Source organism: Eriocheir sinensis, chromosome 43 (assembly GCF_024679095.1).
Source record: "Eriocheir sinensis breed Jianghai 21 chromosome 43, ASM2467909v1, whole genome shotgun sequence".
NCBI classification, from domain to species: domain Eukaryota; kingdom Metazoa; phylum Arthropoda; class Malacostraca; order Decapoda; family Varunidae; genus Eriocheir; species Eriocheir sinensis.
The window spans coordinates 1,457,524-1,472,500 of record NC_066551.1 but is presented as its reverse complement, the minus strand read 5'-3'; the positions used below and the strand labels follow the sequence as shown (position 1 = coordinate 1,472,500).

General features: G+C 47.5%; 2 protein-coding genes across 2 annotated transcripts in view; both read left to right on the top strand.

The window, feature by feature from the left end:
* Window positions 1-7,481, top strand: part of LOC127010300 (FMRF-amide neuropeptides-like) — an 85,946-nt gene extending 78,465 nt beyond the window's left edge. Inside the window, exons 2-5 of the mRNA XM_050884161.1 lie at window positions 2,684-2,929; window positions 4,060-4,107; window positions 4,448-4,732; window positions 5,291-7,481. Coding sequence (XP_050740118.1) covers window positions 2,684-2,929; window positions 4,060-4,107; window positions 4,448-4,732; window positions 5,291-5,714 — 1,003 coding nt within the window. The 3' untranslated portion in view covers window positions 5,715-7,481. The remainder of the gene's footprint in view (window positions 1-2,683; window positions 2,930-4,059; window positions 4,108-4,447; window positions 4,733-5,290) is intronic.
* Window positions 7,482-10,036: 2,555 nt separating this feature from the next.
* On the top strand, window positions 10,037-14,719 carry LOC127010298 (TBC1 domain family member 7-like). Its single transcript, XM_050884160.1, has 3 exons — window positions 10,037-10,189; window positions 11,689-11,781; window positions 12,477-14,719. The coding sequence occupies exon 3, from the start codon at window positions 12,677-12,679 to the stop codon at window positions 13,652-13,654; it is 978 nt and encodes a 325-aa protein (XP_050740117.1). The 5' UTR covers window positions 10,037-10,189; window positions 11,689-11,781; window positions 12,477-12,676; the 3' UTR covers window positions 13,655-14,719.
* The last annotated feature ends 258 nt before the right edge of the window (window positions 14,720-14,977 follow it).

The following is a 14,977-nucleotide window of genomic DNA, read 5'->3' as shown; positions in this document are numbered from 1 at the left end:
CTCTGTCTCCTTCTCTCCCTCCCTCTCAGTCTCCCTTACTCCATTCTTCCCTCCCTCCCTCACGCCCTCCATCCCTCCTAATCTATAACCTTCCCTCCTTTCTCCTTTCCTCCTTCTGTTTTCTCCTCCTTCCCTCCCCATCACACTGTTTTCCTTCCTTCCTCCTCCTTCACTATCCCTCCCTCCTTGCTTTCCTTTCTCTCTGTCTCTTCTCTACCTCCCTCCATCTCTTTTTTCCCTCCTTACCTTAGTCCCTCCATCTCTCCCTCTCCTCGTGTCATCTTTCCTCCCTCCCTCTGTGATTTCTTTCCCTCCCTCGCTCCCTCCCTTCCCTCCTTGGTCCTCTCAGCTGTCGGGTTTGCTGAAGGCGGCGTCGCAGAAGTAATAAATGAATAAGCGTCGAATGAGAGCCCGGCACTCGTTTTAACTTTTCCTCTTCGCTGCGAGTTGCCTGTTATTATGTCCGCCGACTCTCTCTCTCTCTCTCTCTCAAATCTAACAGAAAAAGACCAAGAAATTAACGTGAGCTCTTTTTTTATATTATTTTCCTTGTTTGTTATTTTCCTTCTGTATATTTTCATCCTGTATCTTAAATTGTAGCTCCGTTGAAAACACGAAAGGAAAACAGGGGATTTGTAATGGCTGTTGATGTTGCTGATTGAAAAGAGGAAGGAATAAGCTGAGAAAAGTTATTAAAAACTCTACGGTCAGACTCAGCCACATTTAAATAAGAACGACAAGGATAGAAATGTTACCCCGTTCCAACCACATAAGGAAAACAGTGGACTAGTGTATTGACTGACGATGATGATGATGGAAACGAGTAAGGAATGAAAGACGAAGGCAAGTGACCGAAACTGAGTACACACACATATTTGACAAGGCTTTCGTAGGCGCTGTGAGACTATTCAAGGGGTACTTTTATGACCCTGGTGGTAGTCTGACCCTTCTCCTGTACCACGAACCCAAAGAAACACTCATGAGAACCCGAATGATCTCCTCTTTGGACTTTGGGAGAGAGAGAGCAGCAGCGACTGAGAAAACCGATCCTGAAACTCTACGGAAATATCCATCCATAGTTAACGCTTTGAAATGATTTACAAGGACGAGGAAGATTAGATTAAGAATGTAGCACCGTTGAAACCGCGTACAGCATGGAAGCCTAGTGAATAATAATACCTGATGCTGCTGCTGGTGATGATGGTGATGATGATGGTGGTGGTGATGGTGGTGGTGGTGGTTGAGGTTGAAAAATATAGCAGTAATAATGAGGGAAAAAGTGATTAGCAAGCGAGTGATCAGAAATGAGAACTTATCACCAATTTAATCATACATAGGCTCTTCAGCGTTAATTAAGAGAGAGAGAGAGAGAGAGAGAGAGAGAGACTTGAAGAAGGTTATAAAATGCGTTCGGGTAATAATTCAAGCAAAAAAAAGAAGTGATTGCAATTATCCACCTGATTTCTATGACCTGGGAGGGAGGGAGAGAGAGAGGGGGAGAGGAAGAGGAAGGGAGAGAAGAAGAGAATGGTGGAAGAGGAAAAGAAGGTAGAGAGGGAGAGGGGGAGGAAAAGATAAAAGGAATAAGGAATATGTGAGGAAAAGAGGGAAAGAAGAAGAGAGAGAGAGATGAAGGAAAAGAAGGAAGGAGAGAATTAAGGGAGTAAGATATATATAAAGAGGGAAAGAAGGAGAGATAGAGGAAAGAAAAGGAAGGAGAGAGTTAATAAGAGAAGGAGAGGAAGGAAAAAATGACCCCATCCTACCTTACCTTACCTTACCTTAATTTCCCTTCCCTTCCCTTCCCCTCCCTTCCCTCCCTCTCCCTTACCCTCCCATCCTTCTCCTTTCTCCTGCCCTACCATACGTTACTTTCCCTTCCCTTCCCCTCCCTCCCTCCCTCCCTTCCTCTCCATCCCCTACCTTACCTTACCCTACCTTAATTTCCTTTCCCTTCCCTCCCCTTCCCCTCCCTTCCCTTCCTCTCCCTTACCCTCCCATCCGCCTCCTTTCCCCTGCCCTACCCTACGTTACTTTCCCTAATCTTTCCCTCCTTCCCCTCCCTTCCCTTCCTCTCCCTTACCGTCCCCTCCTACTCCATTCTCCTTTCCCTTCCCCTCCCTTCCTCTCATTAGCCCATCACGTAACACGATTAAGAACTATAATATTATAACTTTTCCTCCTCCCTTCTTCCTCCCTCTACACCCTCAATTTCCCCTCCCTTTACCTCCCTTTTCACCCTCCCTCTCTCTCCCCTCACCCACCTAATGCTCCTCTCTTTTCTCCCTCCCTTCAGCTCCACCCCCACACACATACACCCCTCCCCTCCCTTCCTCCCCCCCCCTCCACAGCCCTTACTCCCTTCCTTTCTTACCACCCTCACCCCTCCTATGCTCCCCCCTCTTCTCCCTCCTTTTCAAACCCCATATGCACCCCAATAACCTCCCCCCTCTTTTTCTTCCTTCATTTCCACCCCCAATTTTCTCCCTCCCACCCTTCATGTTTCCTCCTCTTCCTCCCTTCACCCCCCCCACACACCCCAGTACTCTCCCTCCCCCTCCCCTTTTTTTCTCTTCTCCCTTTTTCACCATCCCTCTCTCTTCCTCCCACCCTTCATGTTCCCCCCTCCCCCCTTCACCTCACTCCCCTCCCCCTCATCACGCCCCCCATCTCTCCCCCCCAGATTCAGTATCGTGATGGCCGTCGCGTGGGTATTGGTACTTGGCGTGACGTGGACCCTCGCCTCACCCCTCGCCCCCGTGCCCACCGCCCTCGAATCCCCCTCCGCCGCCCACCACACGGCCGCCGGCGACCCCCTCGAAGCCCCCCAGGAGAAAAGGCTGCTTAAGTACCTCATCCCCAGCGGTGGCTCATGGATGCCCACGCAGATGGAAGGCTCGAAGAGAGGTTACAACAAGAACTACCTCAGGTGCGGGAGAGAGGGAGAGAGAGAGGGAGAGGGAAAGGGAGAGATAGATAGATTGTTTGGTGGATAGATGGATGGATAGGAAGATGGAGGGGTCGAAGAGAGGTTACAACTGGAGCTATTTCAAGTGAGAGAGAGGGGGAAGAAGAAGATGGAGAGGGAGGGAAGAAGGGTAAGGAAAGAAAGGGGAGGGAAAGTGAGTGAGTGAGAGAGAAATACGAAGATAAATACGAAGAAAAGGAGGGAGAGAGAGAGAGAGGGATAGGGAGAGACGAGGAGAGGGAGAGTGGAGGAGAGAAACAGAGAGAGATAGAGAGGAGAGGAAATGAAGAGAGAGAGAGAGAGAGAGAGAGAGAGAGAGAGAGAGAGAGAGAGAGAGAGAGAGAGAGAGAGAGAGAGAGAGAGAGAGAGAGAGAGAGAGAGAGAGAGAGAGAGAGAGAGAGAGAGATTAACGGGCTACATAACTACCAATTACTGCACCTGGAATGAGTTTACTTTGAGAAGACATTTTTTTTCTTCTTTTTTTTTTTTTTTTTTTTTTTTTTTTTTTGTAACTAACTTCTAATTAATTTGTTTTAAAGCGTCAGTCAAAGAGAACTTTCCACGGCTTGATGATGTAAGACGAGGGTTCATTTTCTTTCTTTTCCTTTATTTTCTTTATTTTTTCTCATTTTCTCGCTTTCTTTTTCTTTATTTTTTCTTTATTTTTTTTCTTCATATAGACAACCTAACATTTTTTTCTTTCCCTTTCCTGTCCTTTCCTTTAACTTTTACTTTCTTTCCTTTGTTTTTTCTTCTTTTCCGATCCTTTTCTTTAACTTTTCTTTCCTTTTATGTTTTTCTTCATACAGATAACGTGACATTTTTTTTCTATTCCTTTCCTTTCGCTTCCTTTCCATCCCTTTCTTTTTTCCGATATACAGAGACGTGACTTTATTTTCTCTTTTCTTTTCCTTAAACCTTAACTTTTCTTTCCCTTTCTTTTTCTTCATTACAGACAACCGGGACATTTCTTTCTTTCCCCTCTAACTTTTCATTTCCTCTTCCTTTTCCTCTCCCTTTAACTTTTCACATTTTCTTTTCCTTTTCTTAACGGAAACTTAACATGACTTTTTATTTGTCTTCTGTCACAGGTTCGGGCGAAGTGAAGAAGACAAGAGAGACGGTCGTAATTTCCTGAGGTGAGATAGATAGATAGATAGATTTACATAGATTTACATGGATACTCAGACTACACAAACCCTAAGGTCCATACTAGGTGGTCTGCCCTTAAACTCAAGTGAAAATCATATTAAATTTCATGCCACCAAGACTTTGCATTTCTACTTCAGTGAATATCAAGTTGAAGGAGGTGGCGGTCGAGTTTATTTTTAAATGAATCAATTGTACTGCACTGGACCACTGAGAGAGAGAGAGAGCTGGAGAGAGATAGAGAGAGAAGCAAAGCAGACAAATAAAAGACATGAGATCGAAAAGACATAATCCATAGTAACACACATACACTTCGTCTCCTCTATACAGGTTCGGTCGTGGCGGCGAAGACATCGACATGGACGACCTCGAAAATTTCCCCGAAACCGAAGATTCCGTCGAGAAGAGAAACCGCAACTTCCTCCGCTTCGGCCGCGATCGCAACTTCCTGAGGTTCGGCCGCTCTGACGCTGAGGATTTCGGTCTGCCCGGTGGCCCCCTCGCTTTTGCTAATGGTATGCAGGATGAGGACTTGCTCGAGGATATCCCACTGGACGAGAAGCGCGCCGGTCACAGGAACTACCTTCGCTTCGGTCGCGGCGGCATCAAGAACAGGTAACGGTCGGTGTTCTCAGACGCTTCGGACACTCACGTCAGCTATTTCCAAATCGTGTTAGAAGTGTTAGTTCACGTTCCTGGTACAGAAGAATGGTCAAACTGCAGTAACAGGAACTTCTTGAGGTATTGGTCGGCGGTGTGCTTAATTAAACACTTCGGGCGCTCAAGTCAACGATTCTTAAAGACCAAAAAGGAGAGTAGTCGGGTTTTTAGGAGTGTTTGTTCACGTCCCTGGTACAGAAGGATCAAGCTACCACCAGGTTATTAAACTACCCCTCGAATGGTCCCAAACTCGTACGTGTCATGTTAGGTGCATGTAGAGTCGGAGAGGTTAGGTTTTTGTTTTGCCGTGTTTTCAAGCGGTTTAGCGGTGGAGATAACAAAGATAGCGATGAGTGTTACTGTTTCACCTCATTGTTTTGCTTGTATCATATCAGCGCACTTGAGATAACGCTCTCCCTTCTATAGTTGTTGTTTAGTTGAGGGTCCGAGATTAAGCCTTTGCAACGGAGCCTCCATTGTACCGCGTCTCACCGCCTCCTCCTCTTTTCACAGGTTCGGACGTGCCGGCAACCGCAACTTCATTCGCTTCGGCCGCTCCGTTGACCGCCAACTGAAGGAGGAGAAGACCCGTGACACCACCCTGAACCCCACCGCCGCCCCCCACTCCCCAGCCAAGACCCAGGAGTCCCACCGTTCCAAGAGGTCCGCCAGTCCCTACAACCAGATCATGATGCCTTCCCGCGGACCCGTCGCCTGGGGCATCGACTACCAGCCCGAGGAAGAGGAGGAGCTCGACGAATCCCTGGACGCCCCTGAGGTCACCAAGCGTGCCTACAACAAAAGCTTCCTGCGCTTCGGCCGCGATCGCAACTTCCTCAGATTTGGCAAGAGGAACGACGCCCCCACCGAGTTCGAGATGGAGCCCCCCACCTACCCCCGCTTCCAAAGGGCCCCCTACGTAGTGAGATTCGGTTAAGATGGAGCAGCTCTTCGGGCCGCCCCTCTCCCTTAACCTCCCTTCCCGTCCCCTCTACCTACCTAACCCTCTCCCGGACCGCCAGACAGACACACACATACACACATACCATATAGACACATACTCGTACATTCCCCTATGACTTAGATGCCTAATTGAGCACCAGACAGCCAGCCAGCCAGCCGTCGCCGAGCTCTCACCTCCTTGTATGAACGAAGCGCCGACCCCAGTCAGTCGTGCTAACCGTTCCGCGCCGACGATCTTCGAGTGTCGCTGTTTAAGACGCACCCAGTAATAATCTCCTTATGCAAACGATGACGGCGGCGTGGCAGGGGCGTCTGTCTCTCTGAAGTGCGTCTGATTAAACGTCCCTTGACTAAGCCTCCAGTTCCCCTCCGTGACCCTCGGCGGCGACTCCCAGGCCGTTGTATTTCAAGAAGCAAAAGAGGATACCTTCGATGTCCCTGACCGAGAGGAAGGAAGCCGCAGGACAGACATGCTTATTATTTTTCATTCTCCTGACGAAGTGGAGAAGCGTGACTGACCTCGGGTGGCGAAAAGAGGAGAAAAAGTTGAAGAAGACGAGGAAATAAGAGAAAAAAGAAGAGGAGAAGGAGTGGATGAATAGAATAGGAAGGAGAAACGTGGAATAACAAGAAGAGGAAAGAAGAGAAAGAAGAAGAAAAGAGAGGACGAGTAGAAAACGGAGGACAAAAAGTGAAAGAAGAAGAAGAGGAAAATGCAAGTAGAAAAAGGGAGGAGAAAAAAAGTTAAAATAGAAGAGAAGGAAGCAGAGAGTGAGCGGACGAGGATAGCGAGCACTGAAGCATGGAGTGTTAGTCTGTGTGTCTGTGCTTGTGGTGTTGTGTTTTAGTGTAACGTTCCTTGTCGAAGAGTAGAGAAGAGAAGAGGAGAGGAGAGGATAGGAGACGAGAGCTGCATATCCCCCCCCCCCAAACCACCATATATCATTATCCTTAAGGCTCTATATGATGTGATACTTATGTGACCAGAACGAGACTTTACGTAGAGTGTATTTAGATGTACGTGTGTGTGACTGTATAGTTATTTGTTGGGCTGGGATTAGCTTTAGATATTTATTGAACTATTTATTATTATTATTACGAAGATGAGGAGGAAGAGTATTATTATTATTATTATTATTATTATTATTATTATTATCATGTATTGTTAGCTGTTAGACCTTATTCTAGTCAATTGCGGATCTCCTGTGGGCGCTCTCTGTCTCTATCTCTTTTCTCTCTCTCTCTCTCTCTCTCTCTTAACTTACATATCGAAGAACACACACACACACACACACACACACACACACACACACACACACACACACACGGTACAGTAGTCAGTCATCAACAGCTTTAGTATATACACTGAGGAGGACTTTAGTGCTTGTTAACTCGTCTGCAAATGATGATGATGACGATGAATATGATTATGATGACTACTGAGAGAGGTTGCATGTAGAAAGGGATGTCAGGTAGAAGAAGAAATCCTTCGGTCATTGTATCCGTTGTTAATTCTCGTTGTCATGCACACACGCGTAATGGGATGTTGCCGAAGCCGAGGTCTGAGGTTATTTATGGTTGAATTCGCCGTGAAATCTTATATATATATCTACGTTCACTACTACCAGAGGAGGAGGAGCTGCGGCAGGAGGTGGGACAAGTCTGGGCCAATAATATTCTGTGACCACCCTAAATAATATTATGCCGTGCATCACTTTGTTGAAATAAACGATTCATTTCTCAAGAGGTTTCCTTCACCCCTATATTGCAGGACACATGTTGTTGGTATGTTCTTATCTGAGTAGCGGGCTGTTTTCATTATTGTTTCCCTTCTTTTGCCCTTGAACTGTTTCCTCTACTGTAAAAAAAAAAAAAAAAAAATAGAGCCAGTTTCACAGTTCAACACAGACTATAGTGAAACCAAATTGTGGAGTCCGTTTTGGCGTTGGCTCCCGCGGGTTTATATCTCCCCTCTGCTCTGTTTTGAATAGCCTTTACATAGCTTCACGGGCCAACGTCTCGACCCCAGAGTCTTGAGCGTTTGTCTGTGCGTCCTCTGCATCATTCCCTCGACTGGTGATAGCTATTTCCTAAGGCCATGAAGGAGAAGTCGGGTTTTCGTGAGTGTTTTTCATGTTGCAGAAGCTTTGTCGAACTATCACAATACTCATAAAACAATCCATGGAAATACTACCAACACAACCTGTATGAAAGCCTTAGCAAACTACCAATGCCTCTACCAATCCATGGAAACACTACCAACACAACCTGTATGAAAGCCTTAGCAAACTACCAATGCCTCTACCAATCCATGGAAACACTACCAACACAACCTGTATGAAAGCCTTAGCAAACTACCTCTACCAATGCCTAACCAGATACTTACAACCTCCACCCCTGCCTTACCAAATACAACTACCAAAGCCTTATCAAATACCTACAAGCCTACACTCCCTTATGGTTAGTTCTTTGGGTATTGAATTTTTTGCCCTCGTATTTATTTATGATGTTATATTTTTTAGTCACCATGATGTCTACGCCTGGAGGGGTCTTATTTATTTTTCCAGTTTTCCTTGATGCCCTTCTGTGGATCTAAATAACAGGTAATAATTTAATGTCCACCTACAAATGGATACCTGCCTGTGGTCGTCGCCAAGCTGAAGGTTAGTGTATGAACTCGCCAGTGGTTTGTGAATCTCTTCTCTGAATGTTACCTGGAACAATTAAGTGGTTACCTGACAATAGCAAGGGTTGAACTAGAATGATTTGACGAAGTGCTCCACCACATTGAATTACAGGTAAGGACTTGCAGGTCTTAATGGTAGTCAGACTGCTGGTTTTTAATAGTAAGTTCAGCAATGTCAGTGATGGGCAAGAGTTGATTTCTGAATAATTCGCCCCTAAAAGCTTCATAGACAATGGGAAGAGTTCTTGTATTTGCAGGTTTAACAAGAGCGAATGCCGCATAGACAATGGGAAGAGGTCTTGTATTTGCAGGTTTAACAAGAGCAAATGCCGCATAGACAATGGGAAGAGGTCTTGTATTTGCAGGTTTAACAAGAGCAAATGCCGCATAGACGATGGGAAGAGGTCTTGTATTTGCAGGTTTAACAAGAGCAAATGCCGCATAGACAATGGGAAGAGGTCTTGTATTTGCAGGTTTAACAAGAGCAAATGCTGCATAGACAATGGGAAGAGGTCTTGTATTTGCAGGTTTAACAAGAGCAAATGCCGCATAGACAATGGGAAGAGGTCTTGTATTACATTTGGCCATCTTATAGCAATGAAGTTTAGTAATGGCTATATAGTGAAGCTTATGGGCGAAGGTTGCTAAGGGAAGCTGTGAAGTTCTATCTACTCTTAACTGACTTATAATAGCCGTACGCCTTGCAACCTGTTTCATATATACCCAGCTCTAGGGAACATGCTGTATAGGTATAGAGTACTTGACTTTTGTGTCTTGTATATTAATAGTTTCTAAGATTTGAATAACTAATATTGCAATTGGTGTGTCCTAGTGGCCTGGAGAGGGATGGGAGGGCCTTCCTTAAAAGATCCAGTTTAGAAGCAGTGAATGTCTGAATGAATAAGCCGTCCTTTGACTGGATGTATATTTAAGATGTGATTGTTGAGAGGACTGGATGGGTGGATGGTGCTGCTGCCGGGGCCGAGGGGAGACACGAATGGACGAGTGATGGAAGGAATGAAAGTTCTTGTAGTGGGAGTGTCTAGGGGTGTGGGTGGATGTGAATTAAAGCTTGAAGTCACCGAGATTAGGAAAATAATTATGTAGACTCAAACGGTCTCTCATCTAACTTTCCAGGACTCATTGTTTGGCTGTTAGGGGAAGGTGTGCACAGGTGAAACAGAGTGACCGGTATGGCCGAGAACCAGAAATACAAGAGGGAGAGAGACAGACAGATAAAGATACAGATAGACACAAATATTAACTCCCTCCCTGACCAGCTGAGCCACTTTAGGAGTAGAGCACAGTGTAGGGGCGGTGGACTCCCAACACAGCGCGTTTACCAGTATTTGAAAGGCGCTACGGAATATGGCCTAAAAATGGCGTCTACATCTTGGGGCACCGTCACTCTATCCGTGAAGGGAGTGTCATGGCAGTAACGATGCCAAATTGTCGTACTCAGGCTCTTATATTTGCTGATTTCCGACCCCAAAACTGTCTGCTCCACCCCGATAACTGGATTCATTTATAGTTATCGTTAAAATGGTTAATTATTGGTGCTTTTTGGCAATTGCTATGGTTCAAAAACCGGTAAATAGGAGGCTCTGAGTACGATAATCTGGCGACCGTGTGGCAGCCAGTCTGATGGCGGCCGGGCTGAGGGCAGGGTCGAGGCAGTAGACCTTTTTTATAGTTACATACCGCAGCACACCGCCCATGCCGCCTGTATAATGGACGAGCATGTCAAGAAGCTGGAGGTGATGGTGAGTATGTCGGCCGGGGATGAGTGACTAAGGCTGCAGGAGGGAGGAAGGGTTGGCATGTGGAGCCCAGCCTTCCAGTACCCGTGTGCCCTCATTGATGGTCTGCCGCGGGGAAAATGTGGCCTATCGGGTAATTGTGGTAATTGCACCTCCATCTTATAAGGGTAAATATGGAGATTCACTACGCGCCTCCAATAGTAATAACCTTTGAAAAGTCTCACATACTGCTGTGCTTCTCTAGTTTTACCGGCGCATCATACATGGAGGGGGGGTCCAGGGAGGGTGCAGCCCCCTGATTAGGCTGGGGGTCAAGGTGGAGGAAGCCCCGTCACTAGAGGTTAGGCTAAATCAAGGCCTTTATTTTTTTAGCATTTGTCCCCCGCCATTGTATCTTTTTAGTTTCCTGGTGCTGCTTCCACGTATCCTTAGTTGTGTAATCACTCTGTACTGCCTGGGGGTTGGGATGGCATGCTCCTCCCTTCTCCTTTGTTGTTTTTCTTGCAACAATAAACTATCAATCAATCAAATCAAGTTCGGTTGGAGTCACACCTCCGCACCTGCCAGACCAAGCAACCTGTTGGAGTGGAGGGGTTCACCGGTAAAGGCAGGCACCGCCCAGGGATCGAACCCGGGACCTTCCGCTTGCCGGGCGGACGTGCTAACCGTTACGCCATGGTCGCCTCTCGGTGAGAACCCACACACAAACTCAACACCTCCTCCCTCTGTGGAAGACCCTAGTGGTATCAAGGCTGGAATATGTCTGCCAGCTCTGGTCCCCACATAGACTAAAGGACATCCAAGACCTTGAACAGATTCAAAGGGTGTTCACAAGGAGGCTGGTCAGGGACTCCCTAAACTACTGGGAGAGGCTGAAACACCTCAGGCTGTGCTCTGCAGAGATGAAGAGAGCGCTACATCGCTACCAACACACAATGAGAAGGGCGTCATAGCAGGTCAGCACCACCCACGGTTGTTGATGTCATAGATTTAGGTGTCATCACCGCGGCCAGTCTGGGGACCCGCTGCTTCCACACCTCTGCTCCATCTTCAAGTATTGCAGCTGGTCGATGATGGAGTTGGACCTCCTTGAAGTCAGAATTTGTCCAGCCTCGTCTTGAAAGTTTCTGTGCTGGCAGCGGGGATCATGTTTCTTAATGGTCCATCCAAGCAAAAAAAATGAGAAAAAATCACCCCTCACACAAACCATTTCATAACCTATATCAAAGCATTTGTGATCAGATTATGTATCATCCATTTTTGGGGGGTTTATATCATGGCACAAATTTGGCCTGTCGCTGCTACACCGTAAAGCCACAAATTTGGCCCGTCGCTGCTACCGAGTTAACTTATAAGTACTTGCGCCTTCATATTATGGTTGAGGGACATATATTTCATCCCTTAACTATAATATGGAGGCGTAATATCGTATTTTGGAGGCGCGGAGTCAATCTCTACAATTACCGTTAAAGGTTTCCCTAACTCTGCTCCTCTCTTTTCAGTTTGGCAAAGCAGAGACTGAACTTGATGCTCTCTCCTACAAGGTGGACCTGGAGTACAAGTCCCTGACGGAGGACCAGCAGGCCGACTCAAAGGTATGTCCCCTGTGTGCTGCAGCCTCTTCCCTCACCTCCTGTAGCCCTGGTGTAGGTCTCTTTGTAGTGGCCAGTGTTATGCTTGCTTGGGAATGAGTAGTGGGAAATTCCCTTCATGCTCACTCTTCATCTTCAAATTATTAATACAAATGATTTGGGACGTGTGCTGAAAAAATGTAGCAAGTTATAAGTACATCAGTTACTCATCCATACAAGCTGAACCTTTAGTTCACTTTACAGCTTAGCAGATAACATTGGCTTTTGAGTTCAAATGAATAGCAATTGAAAAGAAACTTTAAACACTGCTTTATAGTTATTGTGTTGAACTCCTTGAGTTGAGAATGACTGAAAACAGTGATGGAAGCTTCAGCCCCAGTGAAGGGACTGAGAACTCTGTAACGCGGCCACAGGTGAAGGTGTCATCCCCTGAGCAGCAGCAGTCAGTGTAGTCTTGAGCCATTCAGATAATACTCTTGAAATGGAAGCCACAAAATATGGTGTTCTTTAGCTTTGAGTTGCTTCAAAGGGAATTTAAGCAGCAGCTGATGGAAGCTTAAATGTCAAAGGCCAGTCAGACTTAAGTGAGCACTGTGTTAATTTTTAAAAACTAGTCTTTAAGTGTAGGGCTGTGTGGCCTGGTGGTGTGTGTGCACCAGCACAGAAGGAAAGCAAGCCTGAAGGGCGCTGTATTTCAGGCACCCTGTCGTGTGGTGGGCAGCGTGCAGGGTCTGAGGGAGGAGCTTGCCCAGGTGGCCTCAGAGGTGGAAGAGATTAAAAAGCAGCAGAAGGAGGCAATGTCCATGGTGGAGACACAGCTCAAGACTCTGTGTAGCCAGTTTGATGAACTGAGTGAGGTGGTGGGCCAGCAGAAGCAGCAGCAGGGGGAGGCGGCCCCATGAGCCGGGGAGTCATGGGGGACGAGAAAAACTTCCGTTCGCAGTTCTACAAGAAGGTTGGGCTGCGGGAAGTGGAGGAGAAGCGGGCCCTGGAGGCCCTGCTGAAGGAACAGCCGCTAGACGTGGAGCGCTTGGCCGCCTTCTGCTGGAAGTCTGCCGTGCCAGCGGCCCACCGCCACCTGGTGTGGAAGCTGCTGCTCCAGGTGGTGCCGCGCCACGCTGAGTCCCACGACTACGTGCGGCAGCAGCAGCGGCTGGCTTACGAGGAGCTGTGGCGGGCCGTTTCTGCCCTCGGCCTCACTGGCTACAATGATATCGCTGCTGGTGCTGGCGATGGCCTCCACGACTATCAGTTCCCCAGCTACCACCACCACCACCATCCACGCCGAGCTGGACCGGGGCCAGACACGCTGCGGCCGGAGGACCAGCTGTTCATGTGGCTGGTGAGCCGCGGGCAGCTGCTGCACCCACCCAGGGAGCTCCTGCGGCGGCCAGAGAGTCAGCAGTTCCTGGCCATCGTGGGCAAGACAGCCGGCCTCATGGACTGCCCCGTGGATGTGTTCTGGGTCAGCTCGGCACTGTGGACGCTGCTCAGGGACAACCAGGCGGCTGTAGCAGCGGCTGTCATGGAGGCAGTCAGCACCCTGCGTCAGGAGAACCGTGCCCTGCACCGCCACCTGCTGCGCATCGACCTCTTCTCCAGCGGCCTGCTCACAGAGCTCTGCCTCAGCCTGTTCTGTGACATCTTCCCGGAGAGTGCCATGGAGAAGATCCTGGATAAGGTGGTGGCTGGAGCCTTCAGTGTGCTGGGCTGCCTCACTGCCGCCCTCCTCCTGCACCTCCAGCAGCCCCTCATCACCACCACCACCACCACTGGTGTCAAGAGTGTGCTGAGCAACATGCGTAAGGAGGAGGCGGAGATGGTGGTGGCGGCAGCACTGGAGCAGTGGCTCAAAGTGGGAGCAGACCGCAAGTAGTGTGTTGGACCCTGTGAGGCCCTGAGACTCACTGGCTCTCGGGTGCTGTGCTGTGCTGTGCTGTGCTCATACTTCCATCACTCGCTGGCCCAAGTTGTAGTGCAAGACTGAACAGCTCAGTGCAAAAGAATCGAGTTTTTATAATTTCACATACAGTTGTCTCTCAGCATCTGCAGGAGATTGTTTCCAGAGTCCCCCTGGATACTTACTGTAAGCCATGGATGTCAAAATCCCTGATACGGTATATAATGGCACAGTATAACCTCATCATCCTGTATTCTCTGGGTTTCATAAGCATTAATTATGTTGCCACCAGCTGTTTACTTGTGTCATGCTGATATTGACCTTACTACATTCTCATACTTATTTACATGTTGAGTTTTACCAGCACGTTGTATGTCTGGTGTCTAGTATTGAGGGTACTGTTCACTGTCTTGGTAATACTGAGGGTACTGTTCACTGCCTTGGTAATACTGAGCGTACTGTACACTGCCTTGGTAATACTGAGCGTACTGTACACTGTCTTGGTAATATTGAGGGTACTGTTCACTGCCTTGGTAATATTGAGGGTACTGTACACTGCCTTGGTAATACTGAGGGTACTGTTCACTGCCTTGGTAATATTGAGCGTACTGTACACTGCCTTGGTAATACTGAGGGTACTGTTCACTGCCTTGGTAATACTGAGGGTACTGTACACTGCCTTGGTAATACTGAGGGTACTGTACACTGCCTTGGTAATACTGAGGGTACTGTTCACTGCCTTGGTAATACTGAGGGTACTGTACACTGCCTTGGTAATATTTACAGGAGAGCAGCTGTCATGGTTACACGTACTGCCTTTTTTAAACTTTATGGATTTTTTTTCAAATATATCTGGTCTGCCGTTAGTTGACTGTGAGTACGGAGAGCTGACTGTATTCTTGGAGAGTGGTCAATAAACTGGTCATTGAATTTTTGACGGGAAGGTATTTGTTGCGAGTAGGTTAAGGTGACTGTCTCGGCTTGTCACATGTACCTGCCCGTACCTGGGAACAAACAATAAAGAGATTCATCGGCATATTATCCTCTGTAGTCTTGCTAACATCATGCATGCACTTATTAACTTCTGTCTTCATAGTCGGGGCTTAACTTTTTTATTCCTGTAGTAAGACTCGGCTATGTCTTACTATAGGGGCTAATGGGGGAGCCTGCTCGGGGAGTCTTCTGGGCTTTGGTATGCAGAATATTTAGGACACAATTTCAAGTCTTCCTAGTCAGATCTTAACTTTTTTATTCCTGTAGTAAGATTCGGCTATGTCTTACTACAGGGGCTAATGGGGG